The sequence below is a fragment of the Sphaeramia orbicularis genome, chromosome 22, assembly GCF_902148855.1.
Source record: "Sphaeramia orbicularis chromosome 22, fSphaOr1.1, whole genome shotgun sequence".
Classification (NCBI taxonomy): domain Eukaryota; kingdom Metazoa; phylum Chordata; class Actinopteri; order Kurtiformes; family Apogonidae; genus Sphaeramia; species Sphaeramia orbicularis.
This window is the reverse complement of record NC_043978.1, coordinates 54,041,393-54,063,440: the sequence shown is the minus strand read 5'-3', so window position 1 is coordinate 54,063,440 and position 22,048 is coordinate 54,041,393. Positions and strand designations below refer to the sequence as shown.

General features: G+C 38.1%; 1 protein-coding gene across 1 annotated transcript in view; it reads right to left on the bottom strand.

The window, feature by feature from the left end:
* plekhh1 (pleckstrin homology domain containing, family H (with MyTH4 domain) member 1) overlaps positions 1-22,048 on the bottom strand; it is an 85,905-nt gene that overhangs the window by 7,898 nt on the left and 55,959 nt on the right. Inside the window, exons 17-26 of the mRNA XM_030127555.1 lie at positions 20,999-21,178; positions 17,163-17,274; positions 15,364-15,476; positions 11,929-12,105; positions 11,677-11,774; positions 10,796-10,973; positions 7,091-7,246; positions 5,482-5,579; positions 3,209-3,350; positions 359-501 (exon numbers count right to left, since the gene is read on the bottom strand). Of these exons, the coding sequence (XP_029983415.1) occupies positions 359-501; positions 3,209-3,350; positions 5,482-5,579; positions 7,091-7,246; positions 10,796-10,973; positions 11,677-11,774; positions 11,929-12,105; positions 15,364-15,476; positions 17,163-17,274; positions 20,999-21,178 (1,397 nt within the window). The remainder of the gene's footprint in view (positions 1-358; positions 502-3,208; positions 3,351-5,481; positions 5,580-7,090; positions 7,247-10,795; positions 10,974-11,676; positions 11,775-11,928; positions 12,106-15,363; positions 15,477-17,162; positions 17,275-20,998; positions 21,179-22,048) is intronic.

The following is a 22,048-nucleotide window of genomic DNA, read 5'->3' as shown; positions in this document are numbered from 1 at the left end:
ATAGACATTCCAGTTTCAGATCCTGTTCAAATGTTCAGATTCTATTAGTTCAGAACTAACATCAGAACATTATTTGAGTTCAATCCCAACAAAGGAACAAACATTATTTAATAAACCAGTGTTAAAGAATAATAAATAAAATATAAACAAAAAACAAAAATGAATCTCCACAATATCTCCATCTGAATAAATACCTAAAAATATCGATACAGTACTTTTTAATATCGATACAGTATCATGAAATGAAATATCATGATATATCGCAGAACCGATATTTTCTTACAGCCCTACTGTAAAGTGAACATCAGTTTTTCCATTAAATGTAGTCTGATTACTGACAGAGTAGTATTTGTTTTACCTGAGCTGCTCTGAGCTGCAGTCCAGTCTGTAGCGTTTGGGGAAGAATCGCTCCAAGGCCTGAAGCAGAATCAGCTGAGATTTGGGTTGAGGGGAGCCAGCGGGGGGGGAGGCGGCCGGACGCTCTAAGTCCCCATGTTCAACCTGGAAGAGGAAACACAGGTGAGTCCTGAAGGCAGCGTGGATTCAAACAGAACTCCTGTTTCTCTTTGACACTTCAACCAGTCAGAGCACAGACTGACATTTGACTGTCATACTGTCAGACGTGTCTTACGTTAAATGGACGTTGAATGTGTGACTTTAAATCTTGCTTTAAAATGTCAGATGACCATCATACATCATGAACCAAAATGGAAAAGAGGAAATGAAATATTATAAGACTAAATGCAAATCTAAGTTGTTCTATTCTGATTTTTATTTTGTGTGTACTGAACAGTGAAAGGTCAGGGTTGTTTCAGGTTCGTGTATGCTGAACTTGGAGAAAAGGTCAGATTCTGAGAAAAAGATCTTATCTTGCAGCTTTGTGGTAAAAGCAAGCTGAGTTAATCTTGATTTTGAACTTAGGGACTTTCTGTGGTCAAGAATTGTGCAAGTGTTGAAACTAAATGTACTTAGAGAAATTCCTTGTGGTTAAACTATGCGGTGTAAGCTAAATTGTCGGTGCAAATGTCAAACCAAGGTGTGATTAACTCAGGTGAACTTTCACATGTGGTTTTTTATTAGCTTAGCAGCTGAGAGGCTGTAAGCTGTTGTCGTCATGCGTTGTCCGGCATCGTCATCTGTCGTCTGTTACAAAACTTTCAATCGTCTTCTTCTCCGAAACTACGATTCCAATTGACTTCAAACTTGGTATACAGCTTCTTTATGATGATGTCAACAAAAGTTAGTGAAATTATTTGGATCCGGGTCTGATTCTGGATTTGGTGTCACTTTGAAAAATGTCCCCATTATAACAGATAGGAAGTGGATTGATCCAATAAATCAGTATCAATGATATAAAGTGTGAATTTGAATTTTTTACAGATCTGATTGGAATATAAGCAAAACATGGACTATTTCTGTAATCGAATAAATACACAGAACTGGGGGAGAATAAATGGCATCTGGATACATTTCCCAAAGCTTTGAATTTGGGCGGTAAGCCACAGGGCCATTGGTCTGATTTTCTTAGAATTAGCTTACGTGGACTTATTGACGTAAGCTGTGACGTGTTTTACCCAGCAACAACTGTCAAACCAATCATATGTGAATGTTGGATTTATGTAACCAAACAGGGGAATAACTAAACAGTGGGAAGTCTTCTAGGAGTCACCAAAGACTGTAAAATGTACTGAAGAAGCTTCTTATGTCAGAGACAAAGTCAGAGACGAATAGTGTGTTTGATGATAGACTAGCTGATAACTGACTTCTTTCTTTTTTGTAAATTTTTTCCATTTTTGCCTGAAGCAATAAATGAAGTTTTTGTTTTAACTTTTTAAAACCTCAGACCTTCTTTTTGGTGAATTCTTCATTTCTCCTGGTTGGTCCTTCCATCCGAAACATAACTGGTGAGTTAAAAATGTAAAAAAGCGACCCCCCTCTGGGGCAGTCCAGATTTGAGCCGGACTCCATTTTACAGAGTATTGGAGTAAAGTGGACAAACACCTGCAGCCATGTGTTTCACATGGGCATGCAGTTTAAGTCAGGGCAAAGCGAAAAGAGTACCTGGTGTATAAATTATAAAGATATCTGACTCTGTAATCCATTAACTGAAATTAATTGTGGTTTTTGTGATTTACTGTTACTGGTGTGTTCAATAGTATAACTAAATGGTCCATTACAGGCCAACACATGTAATTATATTATATATTTAAAATAGACCAGCTGGACATTTTACCTTTGAAAACTTCATCAGATTCTGCAGCACTTGGCTTCAGTAGTGGCAGAGGGTTAATATTGAGCCTTTGGAATTGAATTACAGACTTCTAGGGAAAAGCTTAGAACCTCATGTACTTTTCACTTTCAGTTGGATGATTACGTATTTATCATTTTGTGTTTATGAAGAAGAATGATTTTTTGCTCATTGTTTTGGCAAAGTCTTATTCACACAAAGTAATTAAGTAGTTTTTTTGTGCAAACAGGTTTATTATTTTTGGCAAACAAGATATCAAAATAATATCTCAGTCAATCAAGACAATTGTCAAAACTGAATTAGACAATGAATAGATTATGAGACTGGATAACTATCTAGCTCAATTATCAACCTGCTTTTACAAAATAATAATAGGTGTGACCAAGATAAAAACATCATCTTTCAGGAGTTTAGGGGCTCTGATACAATATTAAATAAGAAATATTAACCCTTTCATGCATGAATTACAAGAACCTTAGTCAAGATGTTTTTCTTGAGTGTTTTTATTCCTCCTTACAGATGAAAAAAAGAAAAAAACCAATGCGATCAACTTTTTTTCATGGTATTACAAAAATGTCCATGCATTTAATTTTTGAAGTAAAGAAACCTGTGTTTAAAACCCAATATCAGAAAGTACGGGACAGGATTAGGGTTACTGGAAAAAAATACAATAAACTGAGGTCCAATATGTATTTCTTCCTATTCTTATTATGAGAAAAAAAAGTCACAATTCGGAGAAAAAAAGTCAGAATTCTGAGTTTAAAGTCAGAATTTTGAGAAAAAGGGTTAATGATGATTCATTTCTGAGAGTGTTAATCTTTTTTCAGCGGTCGGTGTCAGCCAAATTATTGGTTATTGGTTTGTTTCTTCTCCAGATTTCGGTTACAGTCTGGTCCTTCTTGGGACCACCATGGGACCACCATGGGTCAGTGTGTACTACTGTAGTGTGTGTTTCCAGACCTGGGCCATCAGGGCAGCGACCTCCAGAGCCAGCTCTTTGTTGACAGGGAAGTGGCCTTGCTGGACTTTGTCGTTCACCTGGTACGCCAGAAGGAGGCGCTCTCGCTCTGTCTCGCCTTTTACCTGAGATTGGAAACACAACCTGTACAAGCACAAAATGAGATCAAGTAGAAGAGACTGGAATTATCCACGCAACACTGGCAATCTAACCCCCACTATTTACAATTTAGAGGAAAGTACATAATAAAAATAATAAAATACCTCTAGAGCAGGGGTGTCAAACTCATTTTAGTTCAGTTCCACATTCAGCTAAATTTGATCTGCAGTGGGCCGAACCAGTAACATAATAACAGAATAACATATAAATAATGTCAACTCCAAACTTTTCTCTGTTATAGAGCAAAAAAAGTAAATTTATGTTATGAAAAGGTTTACATCTACGAACTAACCTTTCAAAAGATGTGAATAACATGAACAAACTGAAAAAATAAGTGTAATTTTAACAATATTCTGCCTCAGTTTATCATTTCTGAAAGAATGAATGAATGAAATCTTTATTTCGAACATGTAAACAGTGAAATAAAAACAAAAATCAACCAGCAAAATATAAGTACTGGTACATAAATGATTGATAAGCAAACAAACCACAAAAATAATGAATAAATAATAATAATAATAATAATAATAATAATAATAATAGTAGTAGTAGTAGTAGTATAACAATATCACACATCCTTTTTCCTATATACACTAATATAATAATACCCATTTACAACTTTACACATGTACATTAGAACTTACAGATCCCAGTGGATCTACAAACACACAAAACATTTAATAACAGACAGAATCTTGTTAAAATTGTACTTACTTCTCTTAACCTCCTAAGACCCACTGTCCACATTTGTGGACAAGAGTTTCACAACTTTACACAAAAAAAAAGAAGAGAAAACTGTCCACCACAAAGGACATTCCATCCAAATTTTAAAAGCTGCATCTGATAAAAACTGTTGCATCAGGATGTTTTCAACATAGGCCCTGATTTAATAAAAAACTAAAAAGCTTGTACTTTGCTGACATTTCCTGGGTCTGAGGAGGTTAAGATATTTCAGGTTTTTCACATTTGTTCAGGTTATTCACATTGTTTGCAAAATTATACTTTGTTTTAGTGTAAATACATGAAAATATTTATATTTACAAAGAGAAATATTTGGAGTTGTCATTATTTCTCTGTTATTCTGATAGTATTTGACTGGTCCTGCCCACTGGAGATTGAATTGGTCTGAATGTGGAACCTGAACTAAAAGGATTGTTAATATCTTAGTCTAATTTTTGCATTTCACAAATTCATCCCAGGGGCTGAACTGGACCCTTTGGTGGGCTGGATTTGGACCCCGAGCCGCATGTTTGACACCTGTGCTGCAGAGGCTTAGTATTTGGGTGAAGAAATAAATGGAGAAAATGCAACGGTAACACTTTATAATAAGTCCACACTAAGAAACATTAGTTAAGCATTAACAAATACTGAATTTATCATTTATAAAGCATATTTCTGACATGAATACTCATTAGTATATGGTTTATCAGCACAGTTTTAAATATTTTACTCATCATTCATAATCATTCAGTCATGCAGTTTGTTTGATAATCCCATGTGCTGTGTCTTTCCTTTGTTAGAATAACTCAGACTTTTGTGAGTCTTTAGGCGTTTCCAACCTTTAAATCTCATTTGTAAATGTTTTATATGTCACAGATAGTGCACACTTTAGATGAGCTCACACCATAGACTGAATTAATGAGTAGTTAGTGCTTTAGAACTACCTGAAAGAATGAATTCCTGTATTAATAACTGTTTATAGGACATCTATTGGAAAATAAATGTGTGAATTAGTATAAAATACACACTAACATATTCACTCACCATTAGTACATGTGTGAATAGTGTATGTGTGAGCAGAAACGCACATCACAACTGGTTTGTAAGTGATGCAATACTAAATGTTTAAATGCTGAATCCATAATTTATAAAGTATGAAAATACAATCATTAAGCACACTGTAGATGAGCTTATTAAACATGAGTAAAACCATTATAACTGTGTTTATAAACCATATACTAATGAGTATTCATGTCAGAAATATGCTTTATAAATGATGAATTCAGTATTTGTTAATTCATAACTAATGCTTCATAGTGTGGACTTATTCTAAAGTGTTACCAATGCGATTAGAGGCAGTGTGTGAGTGTGTGACATGAAACCACAGAAATCCTACCTGCTCTTATACGTTAAGCGGACAATCCGTGTTCCCTCATTCTTGCCAGGGTGCAGCTCCTTTAAGGCCTGCTCCCATTTGGAAATGACATCGCAAATCTGTTCAAAAGGCAGAAGCGTCATTCTCAAATGGGACATGTGGAAGTTTTTACTCTGGTTTAGACTGGAGTAGGCAGTAACATCAGACAAAGACCGAATTTATCCAAATATAGACAGACTGTATGATGTTTAAGCCAAATAGAAATTAAAAAAAAAAAAATCTATTCCCTGCCTTTGGTTGGCAGAATGACCATCATGGAAAAGTTTCAGTGGCAAAAATTGAAATCAAGTACAACTGGGACTAGGAGGAAATTATGAGGGTAGGTTGTACTATGAAGTACCAACATCTGAAAACCAAAAAAAAAAAAAAAAGTTTAGTCAGCTCTAGTTTCTCTGAATAGTCAAATATTATTATTATTGTCATTATTATTATTATTATTATTATTATTATTATTATTATTATTATTATTATTATTATATTCATACAAAAACATAATTGTTATATAATGATCAGAAGGAATAGAAATTGGGGGTAGGAGTACATAAGTGTTTACTTCTTCCAACTCCTGTTTGAGCATGTATAATTTCATTATTATTATTATTATTATTATTATTATTATTATTATTATTATTATTATTATAATAATAATAATAATAATAATAATAATAATAATTATTATTATTATTATTATTATTATTATTATTATTATTATTATTATTTACTATCATTATTTATTTATTTATTTTGTTGTTTGTTTGCTTATTAATCATTTCTGTACCAGTACTTATATTTTGTTGGTTGATTTTTGTTTTGATTTCACTGTCTACATGTTCGAAATAGAGATTTCATTCATTCATTCATTCATTCATTCATTCGTTCTTCTACCACTATGGGTCCTCTAAAACTACCTTTCTCAAACAGGCTGTGGAGCTTGTTTTATTGGCTCACCTCAGACATAACAATAATAAAAGATATTAATTTTCTTCCCTCAAATAGAGGAGGAGCATTCACTAAAAGAGTTTATAAATGTTGACCTCAATAAAGCCAAGAGAAATGAAGAGAAGATGCAACAAGAAGAAAAAAGAAAGGATGAAAACATTAAAGTTGCATATAAGACAAAAATGACATACATGATGAAAATAATGTGAAGGATGCAAGAAGACAAAAACACTGTAACAAGTAAATAAGAATGTTCAAAATATAAAACCAAAATGGCACGAAAGACAAAAACAACACAAGTTGAAAAAACAAACATATAAGACAAGATCATGATGAGAGGAAAGGTGCAAGAAGAAATTACCTAATGAGACAAAATAGGACAAAAAATAACATAAAAATGGAACAAAATGAAAAACACCAAAATGATGTAAAAACAGAACAAAAATTACACTATGATCTAAAAAAAAGAGACTTTTAGACAGTGATTTGGCGGGTAAAAATTAGCCAGTTGTGTTCTTGTATATCAGAAAAAAAAACCTACAACTGTGTAATAGATATTATTTATCATTCACAAATCCAGTCTCCCAAACGTTTCCTCCATCCACTCATGTTTCATGAACCACAGACCGACCTTGGCCGACGGCTGCAGACAGTGTTCCAGGTCTTTACCGGATGGATCATCAGTAAAGAGGGCAAACCCGGACAGCTGAGGTTTCCTCATGCCAATCCTCTGGTTCAGTGTGTGGAGGAACTCCTCAACTGTGGTGGAGCCGTCAAAACCCACCACCTGCACCACAAAGAGGACCACAGCTTTACACACATGGGATCTACAGGTCTGACATGGTACACAGCCTGATCCCAGTCAAGGTGTACCAGTACATTTGCATCAGTAATTCATCAGTATTGCAAACAGATCCCACCAAAACCATTCCCAAAATGTTTCTTTGTCCATCTTATTACTAGATCTGTCAATCCTCCAAATTTGAAGAAAATCGGATCAAAACTGATCAAATGTCCCAATGAGCGTGAAAACATGGGCACAATTTGATTGTTATATGAGATATGCACAACTAGACAGATGTGGCTCTGCTCCCTGGTATGCTGCACAACATTTGGGAACAATGTGTCAAACGGATGTTTACGTGGAAGCGCATGTTTTCAATGGTGCGTTGTTCACCCAAATTCCTGGAGTGTCCGTACACCAATATACTTCCATCACTGATCTGGACTCTATGCCTTACAGATCTACTGTTCTCACTGGTTCCACATGTTTGTGTCCTCCTGTACCAGAAGACTTAGTTCCAGATGGAACACAGATGCCATCATGTGCTCAGACACATTTCCATTCACATCTGCTAGAGTCCGTACACCAGTAGTGTCCGTACACCACATTCTAAATATGTGGCTCTGATTTGACTGTTTCTGTCAATATATGGAATTTTTCAGCAGGCATGCTTTGGACACCACATCTATGCAAGAAACAATGCATGATTCTGCTGAGGTCTGAAACATTTGTATATGTGTGTAGGCATTAAATATGGAGGCTATTAGGCTGGAGTGTCCGTACAGCCAAGAATGTGTGATCTGACAGGGGTACAAGCCTGACACAGTTATAGGAGACACCAGAATACACACAGATTTTGGACTTTAAAAGAGAAATATCAGACAAATCAAATGGCCTGTCTGATTTTTGGATAGAGCAGTATTATTTTTTATCTCCATGTGCACCCTTTCTGGTACCTGGACTGGGATCAGGCCGTACAGTTCATTGCTTCAGGTGGTGCCGGCTCTTTGCATTACGAGGGGGGGGGGCTGAAAAGTTCACAGCCTGACTCAGAAGGAGTTCTTCCACAGCAGTGAAACTGTGCATACATTCAATTCAACCTCTCCTCATACTAACTGCATGGTTTCCTTTCAGATAAACCCCAGTGGAGAAATAATTTAGGACTTTGAACAGTAGTACTACAGACATTTCATGAAAACTCTTGCTTTTCACCCCTCCCTCGTTCTCCCAACCCCTCCTGACTTCATCTTCCCAGTTTTGCACAGCTGATAAAGCTGGAGCATCATCCCCTACAGCAGTGGTTCTCAATCTTTTTCTCTCAGCCCCCCCTTTGGAGGACGAAAAATCTTTAGGCCCCCCTCAACCCCAACAACATTGTAACAGTGGTGCAATTATAACTTTTTTTGAAAGAAACATCAATACTGTAACAATACTTTTAGCTTTTCCTTCAATTATTTGTTGTGCAAATTAAAAGTAACTTAGATTTTTGTGTGAACAACACAAATAAACTCAACAAGACTACTCCCTGAGACAATATTTTTCCAAATAAAAATAGGAAATATGCAATTATCTTACAACTATGACAATAAAGTTCCTTTTTTTAGAACAACAAACAAATTTTGGTAACAAAGACGAACATTTTAACAATATCAGTGGCTGCAGTGAGCCCATTTACATTGCACATCTCAGAACATTAGTGTAAACTGCACAAACTATGCAAAAACACAAACACTGCACATTTTTCTTTTCCAGTCCAAACCTTGTCCATTGTCCAAACCTAAACTCTTGGTCTAGTCTCATGACAGATCACCATGGCAGCAGATTAGTTTGTTTTACGTCCCTAAAATGAGTCCAGGGTGCTCCAACGCTAAAACATTAGTTCCACCTGCTGCATGTTGTCACCTGAAAAAAACAACAACAAACCCAGGAGTGATCCCATGCCCCCCCCCCCCCCCCCCCCCCCGGCAAGCCTTCGCACCCCCCCTAGGGTGCCTGCCCTATAGCAACACTGCCCTATAGCAACCATGTCAGTATGAATGTCCTGGGGGGGGGGGGGGGGGGGGGGCGAGCTCAGCCCTTTTTCTGCAGACACTCGATCAGACCACGGTGCCACGGATGGTTCACCAAATGTCTTTAGTACTACTGTTCAAAGTCCTACATTATTTCTCCACTGTGGGTTTATCTGGAAGGAAACCATGCAGTTAGTATCAGGAGAGGTTGAACTGAATGTATGCACAGTTTCCCAACTTTTTTCTGACTTGGAGCTTTTTTTTTTTTTTTTTTTTTTTTTTGACACTTTTTATTTATAAGCATTTTAATTTTTACAGAACATGAACAAGAAAATGAGGTCTGAGGATGACAATTACGACATAAACAAACATTAGACTTAAGCCTTTTTTTTAATTACTCCTGTCACAGTTTGTAAACATTGTCCATTTTCTCCAGCGCCTTTTTCCCAGCTCCTCCTGGAGCCGCAGGGTGAAAGTCATGCGTTCCATAAGTCTAATATTTTCTACAATTGAAATGAAAAGTTCCATTGTGAGTGTTTCTTTCTGCAGCCAACATTTTGTTCGGGCTTTTTTAGCTGATGTCAACAAAATCTTTAGGAGGTAAACATCGTCTGAATCCAGTTCATCTGGGAAGTAACCGAGATACAGTAGTGTAAAAGAGCAGCTGGTGGTAAAGCCCAGTGTTTTCCATATTATTTCGGTTACCTCCAACCAGAAGTGCTGAATAAGTGGGCACAACCAAAACATGTGCCCATGATCTGCTGGAGCCTCTCCACACTCTCTCCAACAGAAACAGTACTGAATCTGGACTTTTGTTTAGGTGTTTCAAAAAACACAGATAAGGTTTTTCCAACCAAAGTCACACCGTGTGTTGGAGTTTGTTGATGAAAAATGTACTTCCCATGCCTTTGTCCACATGTCCTCTGTGATTACCATGTTCACTTCTCTTTCCCATTTTTGTTTTATGTAAGTTGTTGAGTCTATACTGAGTGTGGTTACGCTGTGGTAGAGTTTACTCATAAGGCTTTTGAGACTTCCGCAGTCGTAAGTATTAATGAAAATGTTGATACATGTTGAATGTTCTCTGGTGTTTTTACATTGTATTCTCTTGCCAATATAATCACAAAACTGTAAGTATCTAAAAAAAATCTTGTCTCTCAAGATCATACTTTATACATAATGTGTCAAAGGACATTACATGAGCCTTTCCATAGGCCTTACACACAGCAGTAAGGCCATGGAACGCCAGTTCTCTAAATCTTAGGTCTTGAGAGGCCGGTAGGAAATCAGGATCATGTGCTGGCCATCTAAGGATTTGAATCTCCCCCTGTAGATGCAATTCACTGACCTCTGACTTCCAAATTGTAAGTGCTAGGTTGACCCACTGACTGGTTGTCAAGTAACTTTCACTCCCAAGATCAATGAGACCAAGTTTAGTCTGAACTGGCACATCAGGTAAAGACATCTCAATTGTACTTGGAGCTTTTTTATTTTAATGAATGGCATTTGCTCAAAATCACGAGTGCTGTTGATAATGTGCTACCTGATAGGTGTTGTTCATGAAATGGACTGGGATGCTGAACGGCAGTGAATGGTGGTAGGGGTTCCTCAGCAGGATGGAGACGATCTCCATACGTGACGGTTTGGCCTCTCTCTCTCCGTTCTGCAGCGTTCTCTCCAGCGTCCTCTGACAGTACACTGCGTACTTCCCCACTTCACTCCTGCAGCGGGTAAAACAGTTTGGACAGGAACCGAGGTCAGAAGAATTGGAAGATTTTCCAGTTTATTATTATTAGCTTACCGGCTGACAGGCCGTAAGCTACTGTCGTCTGTTGTCTGTTACAAAATTTTCAATCGTCTTCTTCTCCGAAACTACAATTCCAATTGACTTCAAACTTGGTATACAGCTTCTGTATGATGATGTCAACACAAGGGATTGAAATTATTTCCATCTGGATCTGATTTTGGATTTGGTGCCACTTTGAAAAATGTTCCCATTCTAACAGATAGGAAGTGGATTGATCCAATAAATCAGTATCAATGATATCAAGTGTGAATTTGAATTTTTTACAGATCTGATTGGAATATGAGCAAAACATGGGCTATTTCTGTCATATAATAAATACACAGAACTGGGGGAGAATAAATGGCATCTGGATACATTTCCCAAAGCTTTGAATTTGGCTGCTAAGCTACAGGGCCATTGGTCCGATTTTTTTGATTTGTCTTTATTTTTGATTTTGCGCTTCTTTTGCTCTTGTGTGATTTTGTACTCTCGCTGCTGTAAACCTAGAATTTCCCCTTGTGGGACTAATAAAGGCATATCTTATCTTATTTGATCTTCCTTTGAATATTTGATCAGATAACCCCTGTATGCAGTAAGGAATGGAGGCCAGTGTTGCCAAAGGGCTCGAGGCAGCTCACCTTGGGTCAGCGTTCCGTTGCAGGTACTGCCTCAGGTACCAGAGGAAATGTTGTTGAGGAAGGAACAAAGCCACACACAAAGACAACAGCTGCCAGCACTGCACAAACACATGATCAAAGCAGACACATGTTTAGAGTGGAATTTATGTTGGCAATTTATCACAAAAGATCAAACTAAAAAATATCAGTCAGTGATCCTTATCTATTCAAACTCTGGGTGCAGGTGTTTTCGTCTCATTGAGCGAGGCCGACCTGAGTGAGAGAGTAGTTGTGTGGCGTCCGGCGATTTGTCTGTTTAATAAGCTGACAGTACATTTCGTTCTGCAGCTCCGGGTGGGTCAGGCACACTTGCAAAGCATTCTGGGCCAGCGACGTGTGGTAGTCGACAGATGGAGACTCAACCAGCACATTGATGAAGAGCTGACAGGACTGCAGAGATGAGGAGAGAAAGAAAGTCACCAAATGACCATCACATTCAGAAAGGCTTCAAATGCAAAGATTTGTGTCAACTTTTCAGAAATGTGTTGGTGTTTCTGAAGGTTGTCCGTTAAGTTACAAGGTAAAGCATCTTAAGCCTAAAGGGAGCTTCAAATATGCAAAACTGTGTACAGAAGGAGGAGGTAAGGAAAATGTGTTCCATTTGTACAAACTGTAAAGCACTGTGAGGTGAATCTGTGAAGTGCAAAAACATATTTTATGGAGAGAAATTTGTTTCTTTATTCATCAATCAAAAAGAATAGATTTGCAACCAAAAAAGAGATTTGAGAGAAAAAGACAGTCAGTGGCAATCAAAAAATCTAAATCAGTCCTCTTTGCTTGTCAGTTCAAAACTTTTGCTTCAGACTTCAAAAGTTTTGCTTGAAGATCACTCATCTTTGTTTGCAACTTCAAAAGTTTTGCTTGCGAATTTAACTGCACTAAATGGGCGGGGCCTGCGCCGATGGATGAGAGAAGAGTTTCTATTGGTGGGTTTGACCTGGCTCCAGCTTCTGCCTTAAACCCACTTCTGTTGTGTTCTGTTACTGGAGGTCAGTTCATAGTCTGTTGCTCTGTGAAATTTAAATGTGTCCCATAAGTAATGGATTACACCAAATACTGACGTCTACAGCCTGTACATTCACAGCCTGAGCAGAGGACGGAATGAGGGAGTGAGTTAGAGAGACAGGACACCTGGACCACAGCTGGTACCGGGACACCTGGACCACAGCTGGTACCAGGTTCCATGGAGCAGAAAGAGAAATAATGACAGAGTGCCACAGGAGCCCATAGGATAAACACAAACACAACTGAGAGAAGCATTTAGGTTAGCCATTCTGCTGAACCATTATCATTTTCCAGCTCCACGTTTTCTGGTTTTCCCTATGTTGCGTCAGACCGATGGTGCACTCAAACCGTGTCCAAGGTGAGCTGGGACTGGGTCTGAGGTGAGCTCAGATCCGGTCTGGACATGACATAGGGAAAACCAGAGAATGTGGTGCTGGAAAATGATGTAATTTTACTTTTTTCACTCTAAAACATATGAGAAGTTTGAAGTTGTTCATATCTATAGGTTATTATGCTATTATTTTCCTGGCCTGGCCCACTTGAGATGATATTGGATTGAATGTGCCCCCTGAACTAAAATGAGTTCGACAGCCCTGCTCTACTGCATCACCAGCAGGTGGAGGCAAACCCACATCAGAAAAAACAGGAGAAACTGCACATTTCCGTTGACACACACTGCATTATTTCTTGTCAGATTCATTAAAACTTCAAAGACATGAAGTAGAGAATGGAATGTAAGTGTCGCACCTCCATTCATTCTTTTTCTCTTAGTGTGTGTGCGACTGCTTTTTAAGAAGAGTAGTCTATTCAGCCTTTGGTCCCAGCCTGACTGTAGTGAATGGGGCTGTGAGGCATGACTTATCAAAGGGGGGGGGGGGGCTTCAAGGTGGATACGTTGAAAAGAGTGGGAAAAGGATCTCCTGTCTCCCTCCAGTGTCCGCGCTCTGCTCTGGGGCTTCTTTAGCCTTGATCCTCTAATAAGCTGACGGTACATTTCATTCTGCAGCCCCCACCCCACTTCTCATCCTTTTTGCTTCAATATCCATTGCTGTCACTCTATGAGGACCCTGACCTCCCATGAGCCCTCTCTAAAGGGGCTCCTTTCACACACCAGTAGAATGTTTAGCCTTAATCAGAGCAGATAATCAAGGCCATTATCTCTCTTCCACACGTTTAATGAGCTGGGGGCCCTTGTCCTCCAGCCTTTGATCTGCTTTAGAGCCAGAGGGAAGAGAAGAAGAAGAGGGCTGTGAAGTGCATCCAGGAGAAGGAGGAGGGGGGTAGAAAGAGGGGCATGAGCTGGATGATGCATTGAACAGACCCTCACAGTGACAAGAACAAAGGAGAAAACGGAAGGAAAGAGTTGGAAGAAAGGGATAAAAGGAGGATGAAGAGCAAAACGGCCTGATCCCAACCCAGGGTACCAGAAAGGGTGCACATGGAGATAAAAAATAATACTGCTCTATCAAAAAAATCAGACAGGTCAATTTGTCTGATATTTCTCTTTTAAAGTCCAAAATCTGTGTGTATTCTGGTGTCTCCTCTAAATGTGTCAGGCTTGTACCCCTGTCAGATCACACATTCTTGGCTGTACGGACACTCCAGCCTAACAGCCTCCATATTTAATGCCTACACACATATACAAATGTTTCAGACCTCAGCAGAATCATGCATTGTTTCTTGCACAGATGTGGTGTCCAAAGCATGCCTGCTGAAAAATTCCATATATTGACAGAAACAGTCAAATCAGAGCCACATATTTAGAATGTGGTGTACGGACACTACTGGTGTACGGACTCTAGCAGATGTGAATGGAAATGTGTCTGAGCACATGGTGGCATCTGTGTTCCATCTGGAACTAAGTCTTCCTGGTACAGGAGGACACAAACATTTGGAACCAGTGAGAACAGTAGATCTGTAAGGCATAGAGTCCAGATTAGTGATGGAAGTATATTGGTGTACGGACACTCCAGGAATTTGGGTGAACAACGCACCATTGAAAACATGCGCTTCCACGTAAACATCCGTTTGACACATTGTTCCAAATGTTGTGCAGCATACCAGGGAGCAGAGCCACATCTGTCTAGTTGTGCAGATTTAGTCCTAATAATACTGAAAGAACAGGTTCCCATTCTATTATTCCAATTAAAGGGCTGGAAAAGAAGGGGTTAACAACAAAATGGTGGATTGTCTTAATACTGAAAATAAGAATTGATAATCAAACAGCTGTTCAACAAAAAGGATCAATAAATGAAAAGCAATGGGATGTGTGTATTTGGAATAAAAAAGACACAGGAGTTGAGTAGGAATTATTTATTGTGTTACAAAACATTATGGACAATAATTTTGCTCTCTTATAACAATCAAATTGTGCCCATGTTTTCACGCTCATTGGGTCGACATTTGATCAGTTTTGATCCGATTTTCTTCAGATTTGGAGGATTGACAGATCTAGTAATAAGATGGACAAAGAAACATTTTGGGAATGGTTTTGGGGGGATCTGTTTGCAATACTGATTAATAACTGATGCAAATATACTTGTACACCTTGATTGTGATCAGGCCGAAAAGTAAGTGAGATGCAACAAAAAGAAACAAGAATGAAGAGACAAAAAAGGAGTAGTGTGAGGTGCAGGGGCCGACCTTGAACAGTTTCAGAGCCTCTGTCTGCAGCGCTTCAGACGGCAGCGTGGTAAGAGGGGAGTGCAGACCCTCCTTACAGAAGCTCAAGGCCTCGCTCTTCCACAAGGCAGAGTCTGGGAAAAAGGCAGGGATGCAAACACACACACCAACCCACACAAACACACACACACACACACATTCAAAGACAAACATAAAGATTGAGTTTCAAAGCCATAATGATTCAACAGCTGACGAAAATTTGCACACGGTTCCCCGAGTCGTAAACACTGTCTGCAGTGTGGATTAAAGCTGTCAGACACTCAGGATCAAAATAACACGTTGCATACGACTGAGAAACTCTGTATCCACTAATAAAAGGACTTAGCAAGACTTTAGCCACTCGCTGTATTACACATCAACTACGAAACATGTCCAAGTGTTGAAAATACAACTGAAGTACTTTGTTAAATCTCAGATCAAATGATCAACAAGTATTTTGTGCACAGTAAATAACTTGTTAACTCAAAACTTAGACCTTTTAGGACAAGGGTACAAAGTATTTTTAACACTATTTAACCCTTTCATGCATACTGGTCACTACTAGGGATGTAATGATATGAAAATTTCATATCATGGTTAATGTGACCAAAATTATCACAGTTATCATTATTATCACTGTATTGTTGAAATGTGTTCAAAATGTTCAAAAAGTACTAATACACACACTGAAATAATTTAACCACGTTGTATTTTGAAAAAAAAACAAACAAACAAATAAAATAATAGGCATAATGTACTTTCTGTTGGCAGAAACATTGAAATATTAAAATGTAAACATCAAATATACAAATGTGCATTAAAGATGGAACCTTATGGGCATTGTTTGACCATTTTCCAGATCAAGTTTGAGTTGTTTCAGTTTCTTTTTCATAGAGACAGACAGACAGACAGACAGACAGACAGACAGACAGACAGACAGATTCTCTCTCTAAATATGCGGTAATCAAACATGGTTATCATGATAATTACAATTTAAACGGCAATACTAACCGTCACAAATTTTACCGCGGTTTATCGTTATACCGGTAATCGTTACATCCCTGGTCACTCCAGTGGACAGTCATTCTCCAGCTGTTCTCTTGTATATTTATGGATTTTGTTGTTTTAGTTCCACATCAGCCAACACATTTGGCACTCATGCATCATCCCATACACTGCAATTGATACCATTAGTGTACCTTTGCTGTTCTTGACAAACCTGATCTGCAGAAACATGTTTGAGTGTAAATCAGCTGCTTGTTATTTTCATTAGACTGTAATTAACAACAATTTTTTTTTTTTTTGCATATTATCTCCATGAAGTGAGTAATGACTAGTATTAGTATTAAATTGTGAGAAAACATCAGATTAGCAGCATTACAAATGTTCTTATTTCATAGTTAACACACAGTATATCAGTAAATACATGTTTGTTTGCATCAAAAATTAAATGTATGGTGTCCAGCTGAGTGGACATTTTTGTAAATCCATGAAAAATAGGTTCATAAAAAAAAATGTTTCAATCACATTGTTTTTTTAATGCCTAAAGAGAAAATAAAAAACACTCAGGAAAAACAAATCTTGATTAAGGTTCTCATAATTCATGCATGAAAGGGTTCATAAACCAGGCTTGTGTTCAGTTTGGAGTTTCTGCTGGTTTCAGTTATTATGAATACAACTTCAGACCCATTTCAGATGAAGGATGGAACAGAAAGGAAACGCTGACAAAGATGAAAAGATACAAAAAACCAAAACTCAACACACATGCATAGTTTTCTCACCTGGGTCTCCTTCTGCATCGAGGAGTTTACCAACCAGCTGCTCGTACTCAGTGCCCACTCTAAAGTTAGCGCTGCTGCCTGCTGCCACAGTCAGATGATAGAGCCATGTGTCCTGTGTGGAACAGAGCTTTTAATAAACCAATAAATGAACAAAAAAACATTCAACATCAGTCCAGTACTGACACTTGGTATCAGTTTGATATTGGCTCCAGTAGCTGATCAGTAGGCAGATCAGTTTCCATCAAGTGTGTCACTAAATTTAGCTGAATTTACTGAAAACTGGCACAACATAAACGTTTGATAATGAAATATACTGATTAAAGAGCTTACAGAAGTAAAAGGTGTTTTGGACAAAACATGAAAGTGATTTTTGAGGTGTCCCCCAAACCAAGGTGCTGGTCAACAGCATATAACACTGTCTCAAATAAGTACCGTACTTTCCAGACTATAAACCGCTACTTTTTTCTCATTTTGAACCCTGCGGCTTATACAACGATGCAGCTCCAGTATAGATTTATACGGGCTATCGGCCTCCAGGGGGCGCTCTAGCAGGAAGCAGACAGATGGAAGAGGAGATGAAGAGGAGAAGTTTGAATCTGAACCTTGAACAACCATTTTGCACAAACCCTCATCATGGAAAACACACGAAGAAATGCATATGATGAAGCTTTGAAGTTCAAACCAATCGATGTGTTTGTCTAAGAAGGAAATAGAGCTGCAGTACCAAAGTGCCACTGAGCAACAAAACGGAGGAGAGACGTAGAAGGAGTGTGACAGAGCCTTTCTGAGGATGTTCAACTGAAGAACACTGAAGAAGACGACTGCAGTGGTTTAATGAGCAGAAGGAAGAGGAAGATACAGATCAGTGACTGTTCTGGGGTTTTGAACCAGCCTGTTCCTGACGTTTGACTGACGTGTTCCAGACACTGTTTGGAAAAAGGCAGTGAAGGGATGGAAATAAATATTTAAATAATCTGTCTGTTTACCATCTGTCTGTGGAAATATCTCATGTTACATCGTGGACACCTGTGTCTTATATTCAGGTGTGTCTTATATTCAGGTGGGTCTTATATTCAGGTGAGTCTTATATTCAGGTGTGTCTTATATTCAGGTGTGTCTTATATTCAGGTGGGTCTTATATTCAGGTGTGTCTTATATTCAGGTGTGTCTTATATTCAGGTGGGTCTTATATTCAGGTGTGTCTTATATTCAGGTGTGTCTTATATTCAGGTGGGTCTTATATTCAGGTGTGTCTTATATTCAGGTGTGTCTTATATTCAGGTGGGTCTTATATTCAGGTGTGTCTTATATTCAGGTGAGTCTTATATTCAGGTGTGTCTTATATTCAGGTGTGTCTTATATTCAGGTGGGTCTTATATTCAGGTGGGTCTTATATTCAGGTGGGTCTTATACTCAGGTGGGTCTTATATTCAGGTGTGTCTTATACTCAGGTGGGTCTTATATTCAGGTGTGTCTTATATTCAGGTGCGGGTTATAGCCCAGAAAGTACAGTATTCTATTTGTTTCTGCAGCTCTTCATTCTTGGTATGAATGTTTTGACATTTCTATTATTCATTCTGTGAACCTCATAGTCTACTCTTTAGAGTAGACATAATTTCTAAAATCTGTTTCCACTGGACTTATTTACGTACCTTTCCCACCACTTTCAAGCGTAAAGAGCTTTTGCAAAATGTGGTTGAAAACGTTAATAAAAACAGGTAGATGAAAGTACACCTAATGGGGATCATTTCAACTGAATTCTATGTAATTCTTTAGGTTCCCACGGTTGTGAGCAGTTATATTCTGAAGCACCTTTATTTTCCTCCGTTTGTCTTTTGAGGGTTTTCTGTTATAATTCTTACTTTACTCTTTTGGGTGATTATTACTCTCTTTGTTATTTTATTCTTAATAACATCTTTGGTATAATATTACGTATTTAGTGTGTTTTTTTTATAGGTGGTTTTCCAGCCGGTGCAGAGCCTATAAACTGGACGGGTGCGGGGCTCTCTCTCTGCCTCACCTCTTGCTCCACCTCCGACACCATACGACACCACTTCAGAGCGCACACCCAGTGGTGTGCACCGCCTTTCTGCAGCCGCATGTGGGCTGCACCGTAGCTTTTTGTTAGCTGTTGTTTTTTTGTTTTACCAGGTGAGTCCGGACGTCATGTTTTGGGTTTTTCTTTTGAACAGGCTTTAGTTGCAGGGTTGTGTTTATTAGGGTGGGGGTAGCGGTTTGTGGCCAGGTCCGACGGTCCTGTACAGCGTTGGTCTGAGCCACATACCGTCTTTTTGTTCAGTTTGCCACCTCACCTAGGTCCTTGCTTTTCCTTTGAAACTTTGCGGGGTTTTTTGTTTAGGGCACAGAAAAGGGGTTAAAAATAGGATAAATTTATTCTTACCGTTCAGTAAAAATAAAAGAATTTTGTAAATTGAATCCTTTCGCCTCCTGTGTCCTGTGTTAAATATGTTACAGCCTTCAGGTCATAACAGCAGTGCAAAAAAAGATACTAGGATATTTTATATAGTGATCCATGCAACATAATAACACTGGTCAACAACAAATTTATTGTTTCAGTTTTTTGAGCTGATTTAGGATAATTTTGGTGCTGAATCCAAAAATCACATTTTGCTCAATCAGGTCAACTTTCTGAACTATGCTACATATTGGCTTTTTAACATTTTTGCTTACATTTATGGGCATTTTCACATCATATGATACAAAATTCTCTCATATTTCTTGCAATAAACGAGTTCTGAAGATTTTACTTTTGCCAATTTATGATAAATGTTTTTTTTTAATATTACAGGTGAATGAAATGGCTTCAACTAGAAGATCTTGCAAAAATAAGCCTGACGTATTCTGCTACATCTGCGGTGAATACACCATTGTACCTAACAGGAATCCTGTTAGAAAATGATTTTTTTTTCTCTTAAAACCTATTTTGGGTGAGAACTCTATAAAAAATCAACTGATAAAGTCACAAAAATGTAATCAATTTTGTGAGAAGATCAAATTTTTCAAAATCAAGTTAGCAAAAAACCCTGACCTGATTGAGAAAAACAGATGTCATTTTTGGATTTAGCGGTGCAAAATGGTCCGAATTCAGTTGAAAAAACCTAGACAACTTGCAAAAAACATTTTTTTGTAACCCAGTGTAATTATATGATGGTGTTGGATCAGTGCTCAGTATCAGACTACTGCAGTGGTTCCCAATCTTTTTTCGCTCGTGACCCCATTTTAACATCACAAATTTCTGGTGGCCCCAAACATTCAAAACAGAGACATTTTTTTTGCTAAAATTAATTTGTTTTTGATCATGTAATAGTTTGATATACCATGTTGCAAATAAATGTTAATTTCAGATGACATTTAGTCTATATAATGTCTGTTATTGTGGACAGAGGCAGTAAATCCAGGTGTAGATTACTGCACAAAGGGAGAATGTGATTTTCCTCGGTCAGGATCTGTCCAGTCAGTCCAGCTGTGATTTACAAGGAGGACAATTAATACTGAATAAACAAGAACTGAAACTATGAATTATGAAAGAGCTGCAGCATCTGAAACTGACCACAGTGAACATCTGACACAGAAACAGAACCACAGTGCTGCAGTTTCACACTCACAGTTTGTCTTTTATGGATTGTGGATGTCTCTCTCAATTCACCATATATTGTTTTTATTAGTAGTTTTTGTTTTTTGTTTTTTTTGTATCAATTACTAGAAATTCCAGGCGACCTCCATTTGAATTCCATGCGACCCCAAGGTTGAAAAACACTGGACTCCAGAAAAAGCAGAGGCTTTTTTTATCAATACTGGGACTTCAAGTGTGGTACCTTCTCCTGCTTGGTGCCAATGAGCAGGTACGTCGGACTCTGGTCGCTTGGCTGGACCACTAAGGTGCAGTGAGAGGAGAGGAAGCCTCGACTTCCTGCCTCATAGTCCTCGTCTGAATCACAGGAGCGATCCACCTCTTGGACCGAAGCCTCCCGCATCTGCAGCTGGCCCAGAGGCAACTGAGACCGATCCAGAAAAGAAGACAGGAAGCAGAAGACGGCAGTGAGAAGCAGTTCAGTGAAGGAAACTGGAGGTTTGTCTACCATCAAACTACCAAGAAACATGGATTTATCAGGATGTTGAATAATAATAATATTCCTGCAGAAAAGAGCAATAAGGACTGTTCACAAGGCTCAGTACTGGGAACATACAAATCCACTTTTTAGACAATCCAAACGACTGAAACTCAGACATCGTATCTGACCAAACAGCACTAATCATGTACAAGGCCAAAAAAACAGACAATTACCAGAAAATATCCCAAAAATTTTTAGAAATCAGGAGAGAGGTTATCAGTTAAGAGGGGAACAGAACTTCAAAATCAAAAACAGGACAACAACCTTAAAAAGTTTTTAAAAAAAATCTATTTCTGGTGTTAAGCTATGGAACAATCTAAGTGAGGAACTCACGCAAAGTCCAAACATGAACCAGTTTAAGAAAATGTACGAAAATATTTGGTTTAGCAGTTCTAATTGATAATTCTCATTTACTCATTGATATGGCATCGGGATTAGAGGCAGAGAAGCCTATGGAATGTATATGTGTATGTATGGAACAGCGTATATATGAATTTGTACATGTATATGTAAGTGTATGTGCATGGGTATGTATATGTGCGTATATGCATATATGTGTATATATGTAGGTGTACGAATATATATGTGTATATGATATATGTGGATGTGTATATGTACGCATGTGCACATGTATGTATATATATGTATATGTGTATGTATGTGTATGTATATATGTGAGTGTATATATGGATAGATAGATAGATAGATAGATAGATAGATAGATAGATAGATAGATAGATAGATAGATAGATA